Source organism: Halictus rubicundus, chromosome 1 (genome assembly GCF_050948215.1).
Source record: "Halictus rubicundus isolate RS-2024b chromosome 1, iyHalRubi1_principal, whole genome shotgun sequence".
Lineage (NCBI taxonomy): Eukaryota > Metazoa > Arthropoda > Insecta > Hymenoptera > Halictidae > Halictus > Halictus rubicundus.
In genome coordinates, this window is record NC_135149.1 from 17,501,236 (window position 1) to 17,524,777 (window position 23,542).

Below are 23,542 nucleotides of genomic sequence, written 5' to 3' on the forward strand. Positions count from 1 at the left end.
TGCCGTACTAAAAGAACGCTTAGATATTTTCTTTTACATGAAAATCTCAAACCAAATTATTAGATGACATTACTGGAGATAAATCGTTAGTTCCCAATTTCCATTAGCAATTCGTTAAACTTTGACCATAATTTTAAAAAAATTATGAAATAATCACCAGTCGGTAATACGTTGTTAACTATAGTATCACATTATGGACGATAGAGTGTGTACAATTTCTGGTTGCCGCTTCTCTCTGATTCTATGTATTTAAAACATCTCGGACATTATCTTCAAAATCTGTGTTTACCCAGTTCCCGATAATGCGTCCTCCGCAAACATCCTTATCACCGACGCGTTACCTGTCAATTTTGTTGGACCTGTGCATTTCCTATCGGCTCATCTCGTTTGCTCTTTTCATTTTTATTCCTGGTCGAGTTTCCGTACCCGAAAGTATTAAAGATTTGATTTTCCATTCGTCTACAAATCAAAATCATTTATTCAATTCCACTCGTCTTGGACTATACATCAACACATGTGTTTCGCAAATTCTCATTTATCACAAGATCGCAATTATTTTAATAAAGCGTAGCGAACGAGTTCTTCTTTGAACTGAAAAGACGCAAACGTATTATGAAGGAATGTAGTATGAAGCACATTAGATGTTTCATACCATACACTGCATTTTATTTTTCATTGTTGACCAGTTAAGATATGAGGTTACAAATAAATATATTGTATCAACTAATTCAATCTTCCCAATCGTGTGATTTTGACAAATAACCGACTCAAGTGTTAACTCATTGCTAACAACAATCGAAAAAATTGCTACAAATCCGTCACATTAATTCCCCCCGAAGAAGATCATTTTCCTCGGACAGAAAGCTTCGACGCTTTCTTTCAGCCGTCCACAAGTCATCGTTTCCAACGAAATCCGGCGCGTCAGCGGCGAAATCGTCGTCATCAATTTCCAAATACCGTAGAAGGAACCGTCAAAAGGAATCCTAAAGGAATCCTTTAGAGTCGGCTCTCCGTAGCCATCTTAGTCACGCGGTCGTTTTCGCATGACCCGAAAAAAATGCCTATCGCGAGAATCATCGTCGGAGCGTGTACCGATCGGCATGATCGCCGGGGCCCTGGAAACATTTCCCCGATCATCGTGGTCATCTTCATCCGGCTGGATCTTTCGGCGAGGCGCGCAGCCCGGTGGCTACATCGGATTCCGAGCGGTACATCGGCGTCCTCTTTGTTGCCGATCGCTCACTGGTCTTCTCGGGGCCCGGTCTTTCGTCCCGGTCGTAGCGCACCGCAGACCGGGGCCTTTCCCGTGGAATTTTTCCACCACTCGATCATCCCGGTGGCTCGCGAAGGAGGCGATAGTCCATTGAATCGTCCAATGAAGCGATACCGCGAGATCTCGCTGGGCGGTGCCCGGGACGCTGGCGATGGCTCTCGGGTCCGGCGGGCCCCACTACGTGGCCCGACAGGACCCAGGACGCTGGGGCCCGTGGTGGGGGGATTGACATCGACTACTGTGCATTTCCCACGTGCCCTGGGAACCCCCGCGGCATCGTGTGGCCCCCGCTCTTTCGTTCTTGCACGCTCCTTCCACCTCCGCTTCCTCCCACACCTTCGTCAGCATCACTTTTTCTGGCCTCGGAGAGGCCCCGATAAAGACAAAGAGATCACCGCTCCCGCGGATCTTCTTCCGAGAATCGCTCCACTTGATCCGCTTCCTCGCGTGGGCGATCGCCACGGATCTTTTTCGGCTATTTTCTCAAAGACCACCTATCCTCGCGGCATACCGTCTCCGTTGAATAACATGCTCGCACGAATATTCTCGGCGCGATAGAGAAAAATGGAATGCCTAGAAGTCAAGGGAAGAGACGAGCGGACCCCGGTGGCTGGTTTCGGACGGCTACCTCCTTTGTACGCTGGCTCGGCTACCGCCCTCGCGGGGGGCAAGCATGCGACGAGGGCGAAAACGAAAAATCCGCGTGGAGGGTTAGGGGTCTGAGAGTGGGAAGAGCGCTGCGAAAAGGGTCTTCGACGAGGGATGATGCTCCGAGGCAACGGTTATGAGGGCGGTCCCATCGGACCGGTGGTAGGGATCGTGGAAGAGAGGGAGCAGGTTGAGGGACAGTTGGAGCAAGGGGAGGGCGGATGGGTACTCTCCCAGGAGCTCAGGAAGCCGCGTTGTCGAAGGATTTGTGAATAACCGCGCTGCTATTCGGCGACTGGCCAGACAAGGACGCCAAGACACGGCAGGATAAGGAGCAGCGCACGCTTCTCTTCCTCTTCTTTTAGACCCGCTCTCTTCCTTTTCCTTCGTCTGCTCCTGTTCCACCTCCGCGATCCTCCGACGCGCCGCGCCGCACTCTTCTGCTTCTCTTCACCACCACCGCCACCACCACCACCACCACCACCACCATCACCATCACCATCACCATCACCATCACCATCACCATCACCACTACCAACAACCACTACCACGGCAGCGAGAGAGCGCCCGCGCTCCTCGTTCAAGGAAGGAAGATCCTGGACCGTTTCTGGTAGAATCGAGAGGAGGCTCACACGGACAAACGACACGACTTGTGGGCATCGGTGAGTCGGTTCGGTAGGGAGGTGTCTCCCGGTCCTCCAACCAGAAGAAGCGAGACGACGACGACGAAGGAGACCTTTGGCGGTTACACACCGCGTCCTACCGTCTTCTGGTGTGCCTACCTATTCGGGCTACCAGCGAACCGAGCAGGCAAACGGAGCTTCAGTCGACGCCGCGCACCCAAACGGTCCAGACCTGTCAGCCCGGAAGACAGCATCCCGATACACGATCCACTCAGAATCGATTTCGAGCAAAACCAGTTCGCCCGGCACATTTCTTCGCTCGAGCGCGATATCGCAGTTTCGGTTCCGAGTTCGAGGGATTCCTTGTGAGCTGTTGACACCGCCTGGCCTAGCCCCCATCGAAGACCCTGAAGAACCAAGAGCCCAGGAATTACGTCTGCGCACTGATTTCTACCGGTAAGTCAGACTCTCACGATTTTTTCAGTCTTGCCCGCGTGGCCTTCTCTTAATTCCCGTATCGAAATGCATACAATATCTTCTGTATGTATGTATTCTGTAATCCCATTAATGATTCTCGGTAATTCGAGCCGAGTTTGGATGTATTGTTTATTCGGAAAAGTGAAATCGAAATTTTTGTTGAAATTGATGTTTAGATGCTATCATTTTTTTTTTCGAGTCGTTTGCCGGCTTAGATGCTTTTGTTTTGATGCGAAATGTCGTTTGGTATTGTTCAGACTCGATGTCAAGTGACGAAAGTGAACGCGCGGTCGCAGTGATCGCGATTCTCGCATGATATCTCATTGTGTCTCGGATCGAGCGGGCGGGAAAAGGTGTGGTCCACATTCGTTGATGCCTCTTGAGTCTTCGTGTTGACTGGCCCAAAACCGGTAGCGTTCCGGAGGGCGGTACACGGTAGCTGTTTCGCTTTGATTGGCTACCGGGCAAGACTTTGAGCTTAAATTTCATTCGTCGCTGGCTCGGAGCACTTATGCGTGTGCCGCTCGACGTGTTTCGGTGAGATGGCCACTCGCATTCGTTCGCCGACTTACATACTTCAACGTTACGAATTTCTTGCAAAAATATTCATTTCTACGCTAGGTATAAGGCTTTCAAAGCTTCCCAATACGTCTGAACACTGTCTTTCTATTTTTCACATTTTTATTTAATGAAAAACGTTATGGTAATTTGATAAATTATATAAAAAGAACACTGTTCTTGTTGGAGAAAAAGACATTTTTTTATCGCATTAATGTGTTGCGACAGTACTTGAAATTTATTTTGAAATATTGGTAATAATTGATTTCTTACATTAAACATTCTCTGCATTGGTGTGTCGTAGACATAGAAAGTAATAACAATTTTTGTAATCTTTTAGAAGTTTGTTTCATGAAATATCAATGCTAGGCATTCTTTAGCCATAATGTTTCCTCGAATTGGGAGAATTAAACGATCACACATTTCTTATCGATTACTCGAATAGCATCCTTTTAACAAAAGCATTATCGAATAGTGTGAAAAGTAATTCCAACTGTTAATTGAAGTAAGAGTTAGTACACGAGAACAAATTAACTTGTACATAGACCCACAATCATTTTTCCGCAGGATCAAAAATCCTTATAAGAAATCGTACATTCTTCCATCGTTTCGTGGTTGCTCTTCGAAAAAGCGAATCTCAAAAACCAATAAATCAATGAATAAACTATGTGAAACTATGTAAAAAAGATCCTACAAAGATAATCAGCAATCCTTACGCTAGAAGAACTATCTCAAACATGAAAACGTAATCTGTTTCTCGATTCCCCTTAACAAACACATTTCATCGACTTCTCAAGCCAATCGAGTACACCAACACCCCGGACAAGCATAAATTTTCTCCAATTAATTGGAGAACTCCACCAATTGAATGTCCTCCAAAGCCCCAAGGTTCGAACACCTTAACCAGATTCACACCCTGTCCTCCGGAGTTCATTGAGCAGCTTCCGGTGCATCCGAGCTCCATTTGCAGTAGTGCAACTCTTCGTGTTCGCCAACGAAAGGGTCCTCGTTCCCATTGGATGGCAGTAAGGTACCCCGTACAGGATCTTAGCCCTACCCTGGCCGAGTCCTCGTTGATCCGGCGAGTACTCCCCGGTACCAAGTCGATCCAGAGGAGGAGGGTGTGGTTCCCGTTGGTGGATGTCTATGGAGATTCAGTAGCGACTGGCCGAAAACCGGTAGTCGGCGGTAGGGCGGTTCACAGTAGCTTCTCTTTGGTTGGCTACTGGCGAACGAACGAAGGCTACTGCTCCCTTCTTTATTCCTTCCATACATACGAGAACGGATGCACGCACGTCGAGCGAGCTTCTTGGTTGGCTCCACACCGTCCTCTCTTTGATTGGCTGCTTCTTCACCCGCGCCCTCCGTCCTTCGTCTCGTTTTGCCCCGCGAAGTGACCGAGCGTAACCGCGGTGGCCCCTCTTCGAGAACGGCCGCCGCGAGAACGGATTTCCTGATGAAAGACCGGCCTTGCGGTCGCGGATCCATAGTCCGAGTCGTTAGCGTCCCTGCGGAGCGTCGATCTTTAACCCTTTGCGGTCCGAAGGATTTTCTGTCTTTTATTTTAGAAGTTGCTTCAACGCCGTGTAATTCAATTATGTTCTCGTGCGTAGCTTTGCCAGCCTGTGTAGATTCTGGTATCGTCGGATGAATACACTGTGAATCAGTGAAATAACTATTAACGCAAAAGTTAGCCCTTTGCGGGCGAAGGACGCCGAAGACGACCTCGTGGCTCTAGGTACTTGGTTGGCTACCGCTTTCATGGTTTACTTATATAATTTCTTACAAAATCGATACTTTCACCGAAATTCTGAGGCGGCGAGGGGCGAAAATTTCGCGTAAGCAATGCGAATCACGGCGCAGGTTGCCGAGACCAACCGCGAACTATAATTTTTGGGCGGGTGACAAGCGCGGACCTCCGATTTCGTGGAACGTGCTCGCGTTCACGAGTGAAGAATCGTTCGAGGCAGCGTCCTTAGAAGACGACAGCTTGATCGAATTGCGGGACGCGTGTCTAACAAGATTAAGAAATCGAATGCGCCGGTTCCCCGGCTTAATGCTATAATTGTATTCTCGTCGGAGCCCGGTTAAACAACTCCATTATTCTTGGCGACGGCTCGATCTTGTATTTTACAACCGAGAGGGACGGTTCAGTCACGGTTCTGTTGTAACTCCGAAACGACAAGTCCGGGGACTAATTCGACGGACAAATTTCGTGTGCATCCAATACCGTGATTCTGTCTTCTATTGACGAGATTTCAAAACGCGTAATTATTGCGCAGTTCGATTTTGTTTTTTTTTTTTTTTTTTGTCGAAGGATTCGTAGTTCTTCCTCCGATAAGACGACACAGAGAGGACTCTACGTACGGCTACAACAGTGTTTTCGTGGATCCCTTCGACATACTACGCGATCTTAAATGCGTGCTTTCACATACATCGCATTATCATACATTATCATACATTAACTTTGACCTCTTCATCGCGACACGCGAGTAGACGAACTTGCCGGTCGGCATAAGATTTGCTGTCATGGCGCTGGTAATGATACACGTTCGGTCTGGGTCGGAGGAATATATTATAGTACGGCTGTAAGGCGAAATAACGTAAGTCACACGTTTTCACTTTCAAGATATTCCGGTTTAAAGCTCCAGGTGTCTATTCTTGGCTGTTGACTTTGCTGCTGATTCTTATTTTCCGACCGATCGAAATCTTAGAGGTATTTTCTTTTAAGTCGCAGTTGCATTTTTATGTTTCGAGCATCTTCTGGATTTCAATCCTTTCGGAATCTGACGTTTTGCTTTATGTAAATTGATATATTAATAACTAAGGTACAACTGACTGAAAAGAATTTTTTGTATTTTTCTGTTGATTTTTAACAAAAAGTCTGTAAAACTCTGTTTTAATTAGTTTCAGGTCTAGGAGTTAAGAGTAGTCCAATACTAAAGTGAACAGTGAAGAATAGGTATCTGAAATCTTTTGAAAACATTCGTTTTACTCTAGACAATATGTTTATGGTTGTAAGAAAAAACGACGCAAGTTGTGTTTCCGGACAATTTTAGATCATAATGTGGTCAAAGTAGTAAAATTTATGTTTTTAATGAAAATATCGATGAGATCTAAAAACATAAAATCTATCGTTAATGAATGCACTATTTGCTTCAAAGAAATATGTGGTTCGACTTCAGGTGAAAAATTTGCAATTTATGACAGTAAATTGGATAGAAGACAGTGGTATCAAAAAACTGCATCAACTATAATGAAGATAATTATGATTTAGATTTATGGGCTCAACTAAAAAAAAATCTCACATTCTCATGCTAACTATCGCAAAGTCAAGTAGCTCGAGTAGGTATATTTTAATTCGGAGTCTTAGTCTCTGCTATCGATCATTATGAATTCGCCTAGTTTACATACAAGTTACTCAACTTCCTGTAATTTATGAAGATTGTACGATCGAACTCGGATATTAATTAGGCTGGAGGCAACGGAACTAATTACGAAACCAATTTACACAGGATATTAATAAAAATCACGTCAAGTATCGGTTTTAGTTTCGAACGTCATCTGTCTTACATTTTCCTTATCTCGTGATGTTTCCAAACCGTGAAAAAATTACACCATCAAATATAATTAGCTGTGTCATGAAAAATTCATCCTTCTTAACCCAATGATCACCGCATCTCAATAGGAAATTAGAATGCAGGTAATAGTTCAGCGTCGAAGAGCGAAATCAACGGATGCTCACAGTCTAGTTAGTACAACGAGCTTCAGGTGTCTTTCGAGTCCTCCTTTTCGAAGTCGATTCAAAAACAGACGATGATCGATCGAAGACAGAATTAAATCGAGTGAATAGCTCGGCGTTGAAGAGCGGAAGCGGCATCTTCTTTCGAATAATTTTGTTGAAAGTCGGTTGAAAAACAAACGATGACCAATCAAAGACAAAATCGAGTCAAGTGGATGGTTCGGTGTTGAAGAGGGAGATCGACGGGTGGCAGCGCGTCATCTCCGAGTTAGCGTGATGAAGATTGAAAGCGGAGCAAAAAAGCGGCTATAGCAGACTCTCGCGCGTAACACGCAGCTCCGATTAGGCCCCACCGCCGCCGTTAGGCAGCCTAACCAACCAGGATACGCCCAGCCACGCTTATTACTCATTCGGACACGCCACTTTATTCGAGCGTGCGCCGTGTGCTTACCTTGCGCTACCAGTAGCACCGGACGTGGCTCCTGCACAATGGCCGCGCCACACCGCGCGATTGGACCCCGGGGGCCTTTTTTATTGCTGGCTCTCCACTCCGCGGGACCACTTCTTTTCGACTACCGGTCAAGAACTGAGCCACTTCACTCGCCTGTGCTGCTTTCATTTGGTCACGCTTCTGATTGATCCGAGCCCTTCTGCGCTGCCACGCCGCGAGCCGTCCGACAAATGCCACGCGTTTCACCAAGATTCTCGAAACTCGGAACACGCGGCATCGGACACCGTGCTCCAGTTTCGTTTTATGCCCCTTTAATCCACAGACTCGCCCCACTTCGCGTATTTAGTCAAGCTGATTGTAGAATTGCTCCGCCGAGACGGTGACGCCCATTTCCCGCTGGTCTAGATTTTCGACGGTTCGTCGTTGTCACTTTGGTGGAAAATTCAAACTGTTCCAGGAAACGTCCAGAGTTAGGGCGAATAGCGGGAAAGAAGTTGGGTGTTTTCTGACTTGTAGAGTGAATTATTTTAAGATATTTTAACAGAGGGCGTGTTAATTTCCATCGTTTATCACGATCGCTACCAGAATTTATTTCAGCGATAGCCATTGCGCTACGAACTACACGAATAGTGTAATATCTTTGGTTTTGAAACTTTGTGTAAAAACGTGAATTCTTTCCAAATAGATTAGATTTCCTTTCAGTGGATCAAGTTCTGTATCCTCAACTACCAAAACGGAGTCCTACAAAACCCACATTACTTAGGCCGATGATAATTTGAGTATATGTATTGTACCTATAACAGACTTGGCGAACAACGAACCACGTCTCCTTTTCATGGTTCAGATTATGACAATATTTTTCCCGCTGTCATTGCATTGCCCTCAGCTTAGCTCGCGGGCATCGGCGGGCACCTTTGCCCGCCGCAAGGCTCGCTAAACGAGACTGACCTATTGGGTTGAGGGGGAAGATCTGTTTTCGTATATAGCACTTCTGGATGTAAATAATTATAATTGCGTCTCTCTTCATTTCACTTGGATTAGAGCATCTTTACGCGGTTTACATTGCGCCCTGTAGGGTATACAAATTTCTTAAATGTTATTCGTTTACCTTTTCCAACTTTTACGTCAATCGCATAACTGATCGGGCTTTCTGTTCAATCCAATGTTATGAACAATATTTTATCAAAATCGTTTGTTTTAATACACAGGTTTGGTTGCTGGTATAAAACAATCGAGCACGTAGAAATTAATTTCGGAATTCAAGAGATAAATACCGTCTCTGTCACCCTTTTTTTTCAAATTGAATGATGATCTAATGTTCCTCGGCTATGACGATAACTGCAATAACCGAATAAAATTAACAGTGCTGGGTACCGAATACCAAGATTGTCTAAAATTTCATATTGTACGACAGTTAACAAAAATTAATGTGGGTTTTATTGTCTTCGAAACCTGTTTGATCACTTTTAGTCGGGCAAAGTTATTTCCATTTGGCGTCGTTTTCTGTGTATTTGACTATGAAAGTTTAACATAGCGTTATACGCATTATAAATGCATAAAATCCGCAGTCTACTCGCAACATTCGCATTGCAATGCGTCTTCGGTTAATAGCTGAGAAACCCTACTGTCTACGGAATCAAACAAATGAGCATAAGTGCACCGATATTATGGAATTCTTCTGTACGCTAATTTGGTAGTCAAAATCCCAACTTGTCGTCCTCTCGGTTGGCCTATAAACCCAAGAATCTCAGTTGCCCGTGACATCAGCCACGCTCCCCGACATTCTGTCTCGTAGCAACATTTCCTAAGCAAATAACCATCAACAATGCTCCTTCATTGACTGAAAACTCCAGCGACTCCAGCCGGTTCAGTTTTGTCAGAATAGTCGGTGAAAAAGAGACGATCGCGAACCGACCGGCCAGGAATCGCGCGGTCCGAGGCGATCGTGGCCGGAGCGAGATCGCTTTGCCGGGGATCGATCCGAAAAATCATTGCTCCTTTATTTCCCGCAGGTAGAGAGAGGTACGAGGATCCACGCACGAGGGGGTACAGCCGGAGTGATCTCACTCCCAGAAGTTAGCCGGTCGGGACTAGGTTTGCGCGGGAGGAGAAGAGCGACACACGCACACGGACAGCAGCCAGAAAGCCAGACAAACACGGACACGGTCACAGACGCGCCAAGGAGAGATAGAGAGAAAAACGCACACAAGAGTAGTCGGCGAGAGAGGGATCCGAGGAGGAACCCCGTCGAAACGAGAGAGAGAGAGAGTGAGAGCGCGAGAGAAAGAGAGAGAGGGAGAGAGAGAGAGAGAGAGGGAGAGAGAGAGAAAGAGAGAGAGGCAGTGAGAGAGAGAGAGAGAACGGTGAAAGAGCGAGAGAGGCAGGAGAGCAGGCTGAGAACCGGTGGAGGGAGTGACTCGAGGCGTTAGCAGGACCGTGAGAGAGGAGGTAGAGGGAAAGGAGACAGAGAGTCGACCAAGAGAAGGAGCGGTGGGAATTTATAAGGATGTTCGCGATAATGCCGATGGAGACAGAGGGGCACGGCAGGGAGTTCGGCCGCCGGCAGAAGATGCGCGCCAAGTGCACGGTAGAGTTCGTCTGCAAGTACTGCCAGCGGCGCTTCACGAAGCCCTATAACCTCATGATCCACGAGCGCAGCCATAAGGACGACGTGACCTTCACTTGCGAGGTCTGCGGAAAGTCCTTCAAGCGGCAGGACAACCTCAAGCAGCACAGGTACCATTTTTTTCTTCCATCAAACAAGTATACAATTATATTCTAGTACATATATCGTTATTATTGTTATTATCAGTATTGTTTTTTTTTTTGTTTGTTGTCGAGCCTCTTCTAATTTGCCGCTCGGCGACGGGACCAGTCTTCCCGGAGTCGATTCGCACGGTCAGACATTGATTAGACGGGGGTCGTGTCCTCTTTTTATCCTCATCTGTGCGCCGAGTTAATAGTGCAGCCATCTCTCCTCCCCACCCTATCCTATCTATCTTTTGTTTTCTCTTTATTTATTTATTTTTTTTTTTTCGTTTAATGGTTTGATTCGGTCGCTCGTAAATTTTTTCCCTCGTCCCCCTGTTCCCTCGCGTGTGCACACGCGGCTGATGGGTTATGAATGAATCCGTGCCAGGCCCGAAAGGTCATACTGTGCTGCTCGCGTCCGACAGGTTCGCAGGAGGCTGCCGCGACTACTTGACGGATGATAGATCGCATAGTGAAGTTCAATGTGACCGGCCGCCGGAGCCACGCCAAACCGTTCTTGTCAATGTCTGCGCCGATCGGGCCCGATTTTCGGGACTGGACCCGGCCCTCCCGCTCGTTACGACCCGTTCGACGAATGATGAATGTTAACCATGTGTCTGTGCTCCGTTCGTGTTCCGTCGCTCGACCGAGTGTGCTGCGCGCAAACGAGATCGACGATCGTTTTGACAGTTCGTCGACGTTGTCTCCGTCGTCGTTTTCCGAAAAAAATGTTCATGTCGTTTGACACGGTCGAAGCAAACGTACAGTGTTCGCGAAGGTGCTTCACGGGCCGCACGCGAAACCCGTCGCTTCCTTTCGGTTTTCAGTTTTCTCTCGCAACGTTTCGCCTGTCGGAAGTCGAGAAATATTGTGTCTTATTCGTACGGAGTTTAACACTTTAAGTGCCGAATGTCAAGCCCGGTGATTCTTGCAAAACCGAAATTAGAAAGTTTTAATTCGAATCGGACATTCGTCACAGTGCTTGTTAACTTTAACTCCTTTGCTTTCTAGAAATTCTAATCAAATTCAGTCCATTCGAATTGATTGATCCTAAACCTGGTCAGAGATTAGTGTTACGCATACGTGACCGACGTGGCAGTTAACGCGTTAATAATTCTGTATTGATTAATAATATTGAAAAGAACTGCTAAGTTGTTCATACACGATTAAAATTGCTGCTAGTGTGGACAGATTATTTGAGAAATTCTAAACTAATTGTAATCTAAAATTTGCAATAGTGAGTTGTTAAAACGTTTCAACGCTGCTCAGTGAGAACTTCAATCTTTTGTAAAACCGTTTGTACAGTTATACGAAGCAGTTGACGTCCAGTGTAACTGAACGATAGCGTGTTAACATTCTTAAATTATTTCAACAATTTCACTCGAAAGTATCAAAAGGTAATGACTGTAAGGAACACAATTTGTTGGACTTTCGATAGGCGACGTATAAATCACAGTTTTGAAGGGTTTGCCTGAATAGTTTATTTTGTCAATTTTTCGGATTCGACTGGCAAATTTGCACTTACGACTCCATAGACCGGTCCAGTTCATAAAACTTTACGAGACGGTTTTTGTTCCGAACGATCGGGTCGTGGATTTGAAACTAGCCGAGTATATATTGCGTATTGACTTAAGCAAACAAGAATAAACGTCACTCTGAAAACTGGTCAGGTCACCGATACGTGTTCTGGCGAGGAAGGAGAGGATAATTTGTCGGAGACAATACGTTAGAGCCTCCCGTATCCGAATTAACAGGTAGACATGATTTCAGATATTGTTTATCTAAAACGGAATCGTAAAGATTGATAGCTTAACGTGACAGCTCACATATTTCGATTTCCTAAATTCTATTATCACTTAAATAGTCTTGAAATAGGTATCAATCAAAGATTTGTATTTTGAACATTTCTATGATTCTTTTAATCACAGGGATCTTTTTTAGATCTATACTAACTAGTGGAACTATGCGAATCTGTCAATGAGATTTGCTTATTCGATCTCGAACATTATAATATTCGACTACGAGAGACTCTAATGATTTATACAACAAAAAGACGTTTTTTAACAGATAAACAAGGTTCCTTGTTGAATATTATCCTCGACGATTGGAGTACAGACCATTGATAAAAGTGAACGTGTTTAATAGCGTGGTGTGTAAATGTACATTGTCGTTTGAAACATTGAGATCGTTTGATCCGCAGATAAATTAATTTCGTTTCAATGATAATAAAGTTATAATATTCATCGATAGAAAAGTATTATCTTGCAGCACTTTCCTCTTTATTGATATCGATTGTCAGAAGTGATTACAAATTTTCGAACGATGGTGTACCTATTTACCTTCGAGTAGATGAATTTTTGATCGCCGAACGTTCCACGCAAAGTGGTGGCATTATTTCGTTGCTTGCGAATTTTCAAATGTTCTACTAATTCTTACATCCTTTATGTTTTGCACAAAAATTTTCGCCAAGCAAAACCAACTGAACGATTTATGCGAAACTCCTGAAATTCAAAGGGTTCGGTTAAATGTTCGAGAAAATCTCGTTGCAGCGATTTTGCGGTTTAATTAAAGATCAAAGTTCGCCGGTAAAATTCTAGAGTTAAAGGAATAATGAACGTTGCAACTTCTCTGAGGCCACCTACAAGTCTCATAATAATAACGAGTCGATTAAATTGAACGACCGAAATCGCGTTAAAGACAGCCACATATCACTCTCGCGATCCGTCGGTCGTCGGCGATAGGCCATTGGTAGAGAAACAGCTTTTGAAACAACAGTGACACATAAAATACAATCATGATATTCGTGGGCCTATCATATTGGTAATTAATTACGGCTGCGAATGCAAATTATGTTCGTTCCTCTGCGTTACTATTTCCAAAGGCAGCAACTTGTTTCCACAGTGAATCTTTCCGACTTCGTTCTCATAAGCGAAATGATTTTTTGTGGTTCTCGTCGACATAAAGTCGACGATTTTACGGAATAATTTTAAATAATTTCTAGACTTTAATGGTAACGTTTGCCGATGCAACCAATTTTCGGCAGAATCTGGGTGATCAATTATGCAAATGTGGAAAGAAAGTTTTTTTTTTAATGTCTGTAATAAATAATGAGAACATTACGGTTGTTTTTTATCGTTCGTGGCAAGCAAATGTTTGTTAAAACGCAATTAATTACGATGAAGAATGTAACGAGTTATTAAAAAAGGGAAAATAGTGTCGTGTACCTTGTAGTGTTCGTTTCGTTCCATAATTTTTTGAAGGATGACATTAATTTCTAAGCATCTTTCGCGTTTGTCAAGGTTTTTAGGGAAGAATGTGATAATGCTCCTCTTTCGTTGATTCATAATTGGACTGCAGAGCAACAATGCAGTTGTTGCATTATTTTCAACCTATTAAACATATTAAAAAAATAATGAAATTTTGATTTCACTTTGGCATGTTGCAATTTAGAAAATTGTAGAATTTTTTTATTTTGCATAAAGATCCACAGTCTAATCATCAATTTTCCCTACTTGAAATTTATCTAGAAAACGATCTTGCACAAATCAGCCGTAATCTTTGTCTATGCGCTTCAGCTTCAGAAACAGAAAGGAATATCGTTGCTCTTAGAAACATATAAAAACGTCAACGCGTACATTCTTGCTCTTCAGTAGATTTCCCATCAATCCAAATTCCAAAACAATTTTACTGATAGATCAACTATTTTCACTGTGTCGAACGCATGTAGAGATGATATTGTGCTTAAATCAGACATAAGTTTCGTTGTCACATTGAAACTTCAGAAACGAAAAGAAATATCGTTGCTTTTAGAAAAGTAGAATGAAGTGTTCGCAAACATGTCTGTTCTCCAACAGAACTCACACAAATTTAGATTCCCCGACAACTTTAAAATCAATTTTAGCGATAGATCGTCAATTTTCCCTACTTGAAATTTATGTAGAAAACGATCTTGCACAAATCGTTTGAAAGAGGTAATGCTGACTTGTAATGTCTTCATGCGAGTACGGTTGCCAGTTTGTCGAACCTTTTCGCACCTAACTGGCCTCGCGAAGTTGTAACGTGTCACGTTCGCCGTGTGTTTCCGACGAAGAGCGCGGAACAGTACGAAAGAAGACCGGCGGGGGTATCGGCGAAGATCCGCAAACTTCACACCCCTTTCGCATGCGTCCGAAGCACTTTGAAGATCGGTCTGGACCATAAATCAGTCTGAAATAATGCTGCCTCTGCGCGCGCGGAACGTGCGAGCGAGCGTGCGCGCGCGCGCGCGCGTGAACGCGGTCGAACGAGCGAGCAATAAAATAAATCTTCGATACTGGTGGATACTAATGGATACCTTGTATGTAACGGCGGTGGTCTTGTTTTCTGTTCTGTTGTAGATGTGGGTGGCGGTGAGCGGGAGCTCTGAACCTCCTGCACCTTGACACACACACAATGTACACGCAACAACATCAACATCATCAACAACAAAAAAAAAAATTACAACATCAACTACAGTCTATAACAACAGAAAATTAATAACCACGTTTTACGTTCGTCGTTAGATCTTCTCTACTTTTTTTTTTTTGTATTTTCTTCTTTTCTCGTTGTGTTTTTTTTTCTCAATCTATTTGGTTGACATCGTTGACTCTTCTTTGCACCGCTCCCGGTCACGACGACAATACTGATCGACAATCGAGTACTATCATCGTGTACCGCCACCACGAAAATGGAAAAGAAAAATAGCCCAGCATGCCAAGCTCTGTTGATCACCACGTTCACTTCCTCTTATCTTCCGTTTCTTCTTCTTCTTCTTCTTCGTCTGTTGCTACAATCTACGATCACCTTTTGCCGCCTTCTACATCTACTGATACTAACAACAACAAAAGAATAGCGCTCACGAAAAACGCCCCTCTCGCTCTCGCGAAGCGGTACAGTTTGAATTTTGCTAGATAGGAGGAGAAAGAAAGTGAGAGAGAGGAAACAGACAGTTTCCTTGAAGAGTAACTTTCCTCATCTTCCGATTTCTACCATCTTTGTTCCAGGAGCATACACTCTGTTCCCTACAAGGGCTCCAACGGCTACTCAAATGGCTATTCGAATGGCTACTCTAGGTATTAGAAGCCATCCGGCCACGTAATGTCCTGACAAATCCTGTAGACACGCGTTTCTCTGTTTCTGATTTAGGCTATTTTCGAATCGCATGGTCGCATCGACCAGTTCTTGGAATTTCGCTGCGAAAATCGTAGAAATCAGCTCGTCGATGCGCGATCAACGCAATTCTGCGGAACAGAATTTCAAAGAAATGATTCGGTAAATTGTTGTAGCTGGTTTGTGGACTTCATGCTTCTATTGTGATCAATAGGAAGTGTCGAATTCGATTTCAGTAATTATTAATTGTATAAACAGTCTCGCATTCTAGCGTTAAGATAAACTGAAAATGGTTTCGAAATTAGTGTTTCGTTTCACCAAAAATTGATTTCGAAATTGTACTTGCAGCATCTACCAGCTGGAAAAGTAAAGATCGGTTCTACATATTGATGAGGGAAAGTATTCAACGACTGATTAGTGATAAATTATTTGCGAGCAGGACGAAGTCGTTTGCTTTTGCATTATCTTAGAGCAACGCTAGTACAAAAATCAAATTAAAACATTTCAAAAACAATTTTACATCCTATCGAAACACGCAGTGTTGCTCGTGAATTCAATAGACTAAAAACCCATCGGTTTGGACATAAAAGTACAGAGGACGTTGAAAATGTCACGCCGCGCCCAAAGTGGTGTTTGGAATAGTTTGACGCGGTGTTGCAAAGAGTCGCTAACATTGAAATTTCAAGAACTTCTCGATGTCACCATGTGCCTATCCTTTCCGAAGTCCGTCTCTGTCGATTCTCCGAGCCCGTCGATCACTCGTCGGTTCGAAAAACGGCTTTTACACACCAGGCCTCCCGAGTCGCAAGGGAAAAGCAATTCCGTGGATTCTGATCGTCTCCTCGCCTATCAACCTCGCTTCTCGCTCCTCCATTCCGCTTCGTCGAGTTTCTCGCTTCTGCCATTTTCCTGTACTCCGAGCCTAGACCCCTAGACGTTAGCCACAGCAAGTCGATGGAGACTGCGACAAAGACATCGAGAGACAGAAACGAGAGTTTCATCGACGGTACTGCGACTCGTCAAGAACTCGTCCCGCCTGATCGGGATCCCAAACACGGCTGGAAAATCTCCTGGAAGCAAACGGAATCAACGGCCACGAGGACTTTCCTTGACTTCGTCGTAATCGGCCCAACAAATTAGAAAAAGGATAGAGGACACAGCCTATATTCTTTGGTTCAAGGAAATCGGAACTGTTCGAGGAAGAACTTCGGGCATTTATCAGCAGTGCCGCCACGCAGAAAGGAAAGTCATGTTATTAACGGGCGGCAACGAAACAAATCCGAGCTACACCGAGAGATCGGATCTCGTTATCAGCGACACGTTCGAACGCGCCAACTATCCGACCAGTTCCGTTATCTCGAAAAAATCTACTCGCTCACGGTTCCTGCTTTCTTCCGCGGCACGCCACCAGTAACAGCTTAATCATGGAATCCAGGCCCGACGCGGCCCGGGCGTCCATGGGAACGAAGCAACGAGGCCAAGGTCGGAAGAAAAGGATTCACGCTTTCATCAGTGACATCCTCGATTCGTTTTTTAATCTTCCGAATCTCTCGAAACTGGCTGATCACTGACAACTCGCTGATAAAAGCGTTCCAACTCCTGAGATTTTGAGTTAGTTGAGCCAGCGATCAGATCGCTGGGACAGGCCTGTCAAGCGTCGGAAGACGTCGTAATCGAATTTCAATATCAAAGCGGCCTGGCGATATCGGGTTCAGCGGGCCCCCGGAAGCGGTTAATTTGTATTCAAGGATAGAGAGGATAGGAGCCGTGTCAACGATGTTCGAGAGCGAGGACCTCGGGGCTAGAGAGCCAAATTGATCCCCGTAATGACCCGCTTCAAAGATGCTGCCGAGGACCCGGTGCTACCGTTGGGACCACGCCCAGGCCCCGAGCGACGCGTTCCTGGGCTCACCTGGATCCCGATCACCTGGCCAACTAGTCCCTGCACTCCAATTTCACTGAGGGGACCCGATCGGAATTGGTTCTTGCGGACGAATAATGATTCGCGGCGCGGCGGAGCAAACGCTATAGCTCCTCCATAGAGACGCGACCAGGCGACCTTGGAGCCGTGAAACAAGGCGGGTCCGCTGACGCAAATACCAGTCAGCTGGGATCGGTTTCCACTGGATGAACCGTCGGATCCGTGTGTCTCCTCGATCTCGCGTGGAGACACGGGCTCGCTCGATCAGAACGGCATGATCGATCGATCGCGCGAGCTCCTCCGCCATCCGTACCCGTGGTCGCACCCTTCTCGCCTGTATCCCGAGACCTTCCGCCAAGCACCATGGAAAACGGTCGGCAGGAAAAACGAGCCGCTCGTGAATGCATTCTCGATGGAACGGCAACCGTGTTGCGGATCTATCGGAAATAATCGACTAGGTAACTCCTGGCATATCGATTATGTGCTTCTTTTTCTGGCGATTGATAAAACCGCGTCTTTCGATGATCGGTGTTCTTGGGTATGTGCTTGTAACGAAAGACGCTTTGAATCATGTTTTGGTCTATTTGGAGGCTGAAACTTTAACATGGCAACATTATAAATTCCGTGAAATCGATATCATTTATTTGATACTGGATCTATTATTTACACTGATTCACAATTTATCAAACTGTTTGGTATATTCGGTAATATTATACTTTACAGTTTCAACGCATATTATCGTGCCCCAAATGCAAATGAATTTATAATTATTCGAGTAAATAGAAATCTATAGAAATTTTGATATTCGTCACTTTGACATTTGACTTGAACAATTTCAAAAACAAATTAGATGTACCGGGAAGTTATCAGAGTGGCCGGGCATTAACGTAAGGGTTAAACGGAATATAGAAATGAGTTTGGATCGATTAGTTAGTAATTGCAATCGTAATGGTGGTTTTGTGGGAAGTTGTTAACACTTTACCTAGGAGATGCATAGCTACATATTTGCCTACGTTTGAAAATTTATTCAGAGCGTCCGAATTAAGCACAAAACTTGTAATACCAGCAACGATCAACTTTTCTTTTTGCAAAGGAGTCAGCTTACTTTCCGAGACGGCAAACTTCGCAATATTTCCATCTCCGACTCTTTATCAAAGATTCCGCCGTTGGTCGCCGCAAAAATCAAAACCGCTTTCTCTGTCGTACAATCTTCCAATCAAAACTGCGAATTTGACTGTCTTTGATATTGTAAAGAGTCCCTTATTCTTTCCGAGAAAGAGAATGAGAGAGTGAGAGGGAGGAGAAAAAAAAAGGAGCGATACGCGCGGCACACGTTGTATTAAATTCTAATATATTTACGGCGCCAGACCTCGAGCTGTATATTTTTCGTTGTCTCTCTTGTATTAGGAGCGCAATCGCGATCGCGATCGCGCGTGCGTACGCACGATCGAGAAATTCGCCAGGCTAGTTTTATAGTCTCCTCGTTGTAAATTACACGGCATTAGCGCGCGTACGGCGTTACACGCGTGTGTGTGTATCGTGGATGAGAAGCAAAAGTAATTTGTTCGAACGACTCGAGTCTTTCGCGGGCTTCAGCCTCTCGACGTGGATCGAGATCGAGCTGGATCAGCTCGCGAAAAGACGAGAGTCTGCGGCGACGATTTTCGGGATCGAGACGACGGCCACCTTTTCCCGAAAGAGGAAACCGTGACAATAAATGTTCATCCTACTTTAACTTTCGTACATAAAAATAGTTACGTAAAAGTGCCCACGGTAATATTTCACGCAATTTTTGTTTTAAACTTGAAATCAACAAATTATGTTGCATTTAGTCACATTTTAAAGAAATACGTCTCATCAAGAAAAAAAGGATCGATCATTTTGCAGTAGAGTGGAACCTCGATTATCCGAACCTGTTATGTCTGAAGTCTATGTTCCCAAACGAGCTTCGAATTTAAATAGCTCAATCTAAAGCTGTGTCCACACTGAATTTAATTCGGTGATAGAAGAAGGCGACAAAAAGTTGCTTAATCTTGCATAGTGTGGACATAACCTAAGGTGATCCATTCGCAACACTGTTTATTGTACAAATCAATACAGATTGAATCTTCTCTCCTATTGTACGAACTCTCAGACGTCCTTGTTTAGTTCGAACGATCGAGGTTCTAGTGTATGTGTGAAAATAGTATACTGGTGAATTTTCACCTCGAGGAACACACGAGGGTTAATTTCTCTTAGTGGTGGAGCTAGGGTGGACAAAGATTGTGATTTTCGTTGCGTAGATTAGGTTTGCTCTTTCGAAAAAGCCGGCCGCGGGCACAGTTTCATCTACACGTGCGCATGTTACGTTCCCCTCGATCCTAACCGTGTTGTAATCTGTTTCTCCGTATCAATGGAAAGAAAAAGAAAAGTAAGAGGACCCTACAATCGCGCTTTGTACATAGCTTAAATTACATACCGCTGCGTCTTTATATTATATTGCGGGCAATGCGACTATCACGAACGTATTATTATTATTATTATTATTATTAATATTATTAATATTATTATTAATTATTTTATGAACGTTATCGAAAAAATAGTCCTTAGTCACTGTGCATCGTAGTTATCGATAGGCCTCTCGATCTTTAGAGCTGTATCCTGTTTTACCGATTAATAGGAGTGATAATAATGTTATTATTTTATTATTATTATATATATATTATATTATTATATATATATTATATTATATTATATTATATTTTATTATATTATATTATATTATATTATATTATAATTATTTTAATTTGTATCTATATCTATGCCTGTATTGCTAGCTTTACAATGAATTGAGGCGCACGGTCAGCCCGGTGAGAGATTTTGTTGCTCTCCTCTCGAACAGAAAGATAAGACGAGAGGCATGCGTGACACCTCTCCGTGTGCTTTTGGGGAATCGCAATGTACTTGTGGGGACGTCCCACCCTGCCGCGGCCTACCAATAAATTTTGCCAAGTCGTAAAGCGCTCTGTTGCATTTCTTTTTGTTTTTTTTTCTTCTCTCTTTTCTCCCCCGGCCCTGATCCCGACGCACCGACCGACGCACATTTTCACGGTGTTCGCCGCGTTCTTTTTCTTTCCCCCTTTTGTCTTTCTTTTTCCTTTGTTTTTTAAGTTTCTGACCGAGCAAGAGTTATCGGATGTCCGTCTTCCACCCGATGCTCCTTTCCTACGAAACGGTTGATCTGCGGCCAGCCTAATTGAATTATACTAATGGCTGCGCCGAGCCCTTTTGACTTTCGACCCGGTTCCATCTGGCATCGCTGTCCTCCTCGGCGTCTACTTCTTGTTCTTCTTCTTCTTCTCCTTCCTCTTCTTCTTCTGCTTCTTCTTCGACCCAGGCTTTCCTCTTCCGCAGCAGCGTAGATTTATTCGAGATACTCGATGGTGACCGTGTATCATCGGTTTGAATCGTCGAAACCATCTTTCTTCGGTAATTGCGACTGTTCTTCTTCTGTGTGACGCGGGTACCGTCTGGAAGACGACGGATTTTAATTGTTCTCTTCGTTGGATTATTTTTCGAGTTTCCGTTCCCACTGGGGATGGCCTGTTGCGGACATTGAGGTACAGTATGTTCTTTGTAATTATTTTGGCGATTTTAACCGGGGCTCGAGAAACTTCAGACTTCACTTTTTAGTGAACTATAATGGAGTCTGCTGCGCGTGAAACATTTTTTAACATTAAACCTACCAAGCACGAAACATAAAAGTGAAACATCTTATGGAAGGGAGAAGATTGAATTTACTTAAACTATGTACGATTTTTATGAGAAGTCGATTCAGTAATTTCCCATGAAAACGTTTTTATAATTTCAATAATTGTGAAATAGAGAACCGGTCATTGTGACCGTGGTAGGTTTAGTGTTAAAGAGCTAATAGATTTTCAGTTCCGATGGACTTGGTTTACACTTTCCTAACTATTAGAATTCTATCTCGGCAACGTGTACGTAAAACCTTATATTAGGGGGACCCATAATTATTTTGAAATCTAAAACAAACTTTGTAGTAAATTCAAGTTTTTGTTTTCTTAAATTATTATATCAAGGACGGTTTGCCATCTTTCCTGCAAATTTTCAATCCCCCTCTTATAGAAATCCAGGGTTCGTGAAGCAAAATGTGACTCCTTACATCTTCTACAGAAGTGAATGTTTTATTTCTTAAATAATGCTCCAGAGATCTGAAAAGATGATAGTCACAGGGAGCAATATCCGGTGAGTACGGGGATGCGGTAAAACTTCCCATTGCAATTCTTTGATTTTTTTCCTGAGTGAGTTTCGCTGTATGGGGCCGGGCATTGTCAATTTGCAGTATTAAACCTTTTCTGTGGACTAAAGATGCCCTCTTTTTTCAATAGTTCCGAATACAGCCGTTGTAATTGCTGACAATACAACTCAGTAGTAACTATTTCTCCAGGTTTCAACAACTCAAAGTAAATTATGCCACGACAGTCCCACCAAATGCTCAGTAACACCTTTCTAAGTGATAAGCTAGGTTTAGAGGTTGATATTGCGGTTTGATTTGCAGAAAGCCATTGCTTGGAACGCTTTATGTTATCATAAAGAATCCATTTTTCATCTTCGGTAACGATTCTGCTTAGAAATGGATCTCTACGAAATCTGGATAGCAATGAAGTGCAAATTGATCGACGAATATTCTTGTTGGTCTCAGATAATTGATGCGGTACCCATATTCCTTGCCTATGTGCCTTTCCCATTTCGTGTAGGTGCCTTTGTATAGTTGGTTTCTCAATAATTCTTGTATACTTAATTTTGGATCAGCTTCCACTAGAGATTTTAGGGTGTCAATATCAAATTCAACTGGTTGTCCACTTCGAGGCCTGTCAGAGTGATCATAATCACCAGCAGCAAACCTTCTGAACCAACGTTGACACTTGTTGACCTTCAATACATCTCCATAAACATCGCAAATTTTCTTTGTCGTTATCGTCACATTAAATGAGGTAGAGAAGAGGTACATAACTAAAGGCAAAGCTAATATCTCTGTGAACTTTAGTCGGATCGATATAAAATATTTAAAGGATATTCTTTGAGCATTTTAGAAAATCGATTTTTTCAACATGTACAAGCGTATAAGTATAACCCCTTCAGTCCGACTCGGAAATGGAATAAAGATAACGATACTCGGTAAAGAAAGTGGACTTTTACTCTCGCTCCACGTGGTATGTACCAGGAAGAGAGGTTCCCTAATTCAATGTTTGCCGATGCCTTTCCTCTCGTGCGTCTTCCGGTCCGAGGCGATACGTCTCCTTTTCGGATCGGACGAAGCTAATTGAGTCAAAATGTACCGTTTCCCGTTGAACGACGTATTGTGACAGGAATGATAATTTCGTGCAAACACTCGGATATTTCGCGCCTGCGGGAGGCCTGCCTCGATCACGAATACGCTCCTTATCCTCCTTCATTCTTGGATCGTTCGCGTTCCGGCTCGTTACGATTCGAATGACGACCATTTCGAACCGATGCGATGCCCTGGAATGACCCGCTGGAAACTCGTTTTAAATACGTCACGACCCGTGATTCGGTATTGCAAATAATTTGTACTTCTTGCAGTTGACGCACAAAATTCTCATTTTGCCTGAAGATCCGCAGACCACTTTTACGCATTCCGTCTCCGTCTAATTTACGTAGCAACAAAGAAAGATTTATAAAAAAGAGAGTGTATTTCTGAGGCTAATGTAGATGAAAAAAGTGTTTAGTCGAATTTTGTCAAGTCACCGTGTATGCATCCCTTTCACCGGGAATCGTCAATTTTTCCGATTGTCCGCGCGGCTCGTGCAGAATTTTGCAATTGTGCAACAAGCTTTAGGCCTTCAAAAGTGCACGGCATGAACGAACAAGATTGCAGACGGAGCGTCCTGTAGGCATCATGCTTCTGCTGGAAGCTGCTCTCACCTCCTGGGGCAAAAGTCGTGAGTTG

At 43.9% G+C, this 23,542-nt stretch overlaps 1 protein-coding gene across 4 annotated transcripts; it reads left to right on the plus strand.

Annotated features, from left to right (window-relative positions):
• Window positions 1-2,687: 2,687 nt before the first annotated feature.
• Drm (odd-skipped family member drumstick) lies at window positions 2,688-19,422 on the plus strand. 4 transcript variants are annotated; one of them, XM_076790466.1, is made up of 4 exons: window positions 2,688-3,000; window positions 9,785-10,508; window positions 15,545-15,907; window positions 15,956-19,422. In XM_076790466.1, the coding sequence occupies exons 2-3, from the start codon at window positions 10,279-10,281 to the stop codon at window positions 15,618-15,620; spliced, it is 306 nt and encodes a 101-aa protein (XP_076646581.1). In that variant the 5' UTR covers window positions 2,688-3,000; window positions 9,785-10,278; the 3' UTR covers window positions 15,621-15,907; window positions 15,956-19,422. The 4 variants fall into 4 exon arrangements, with proteins under 4 accessions (XP_076646581.1, XP_076646590.1, XP_076646598.1 ...); XM_076790475.1 differs by having other exon boundaries at window positions 9,789-10,508; XM_076790483.1 differs by having other exon boundaries at window positions 2,703-3,000; window positions 14,900-15,907.
• Window positions 19,423-23,542: the final 4,120 nt, after the last annotated feature.

What these genes read in the sequence shown, in the direction of transcription:
- Drm (XM_076790459.1), top strand. Translation starts at nt 17,846, where the DNA reads ATGATCGATCGATCGCGCGAGCTCCTCCGCCATCCGTACCCGTGGTCG.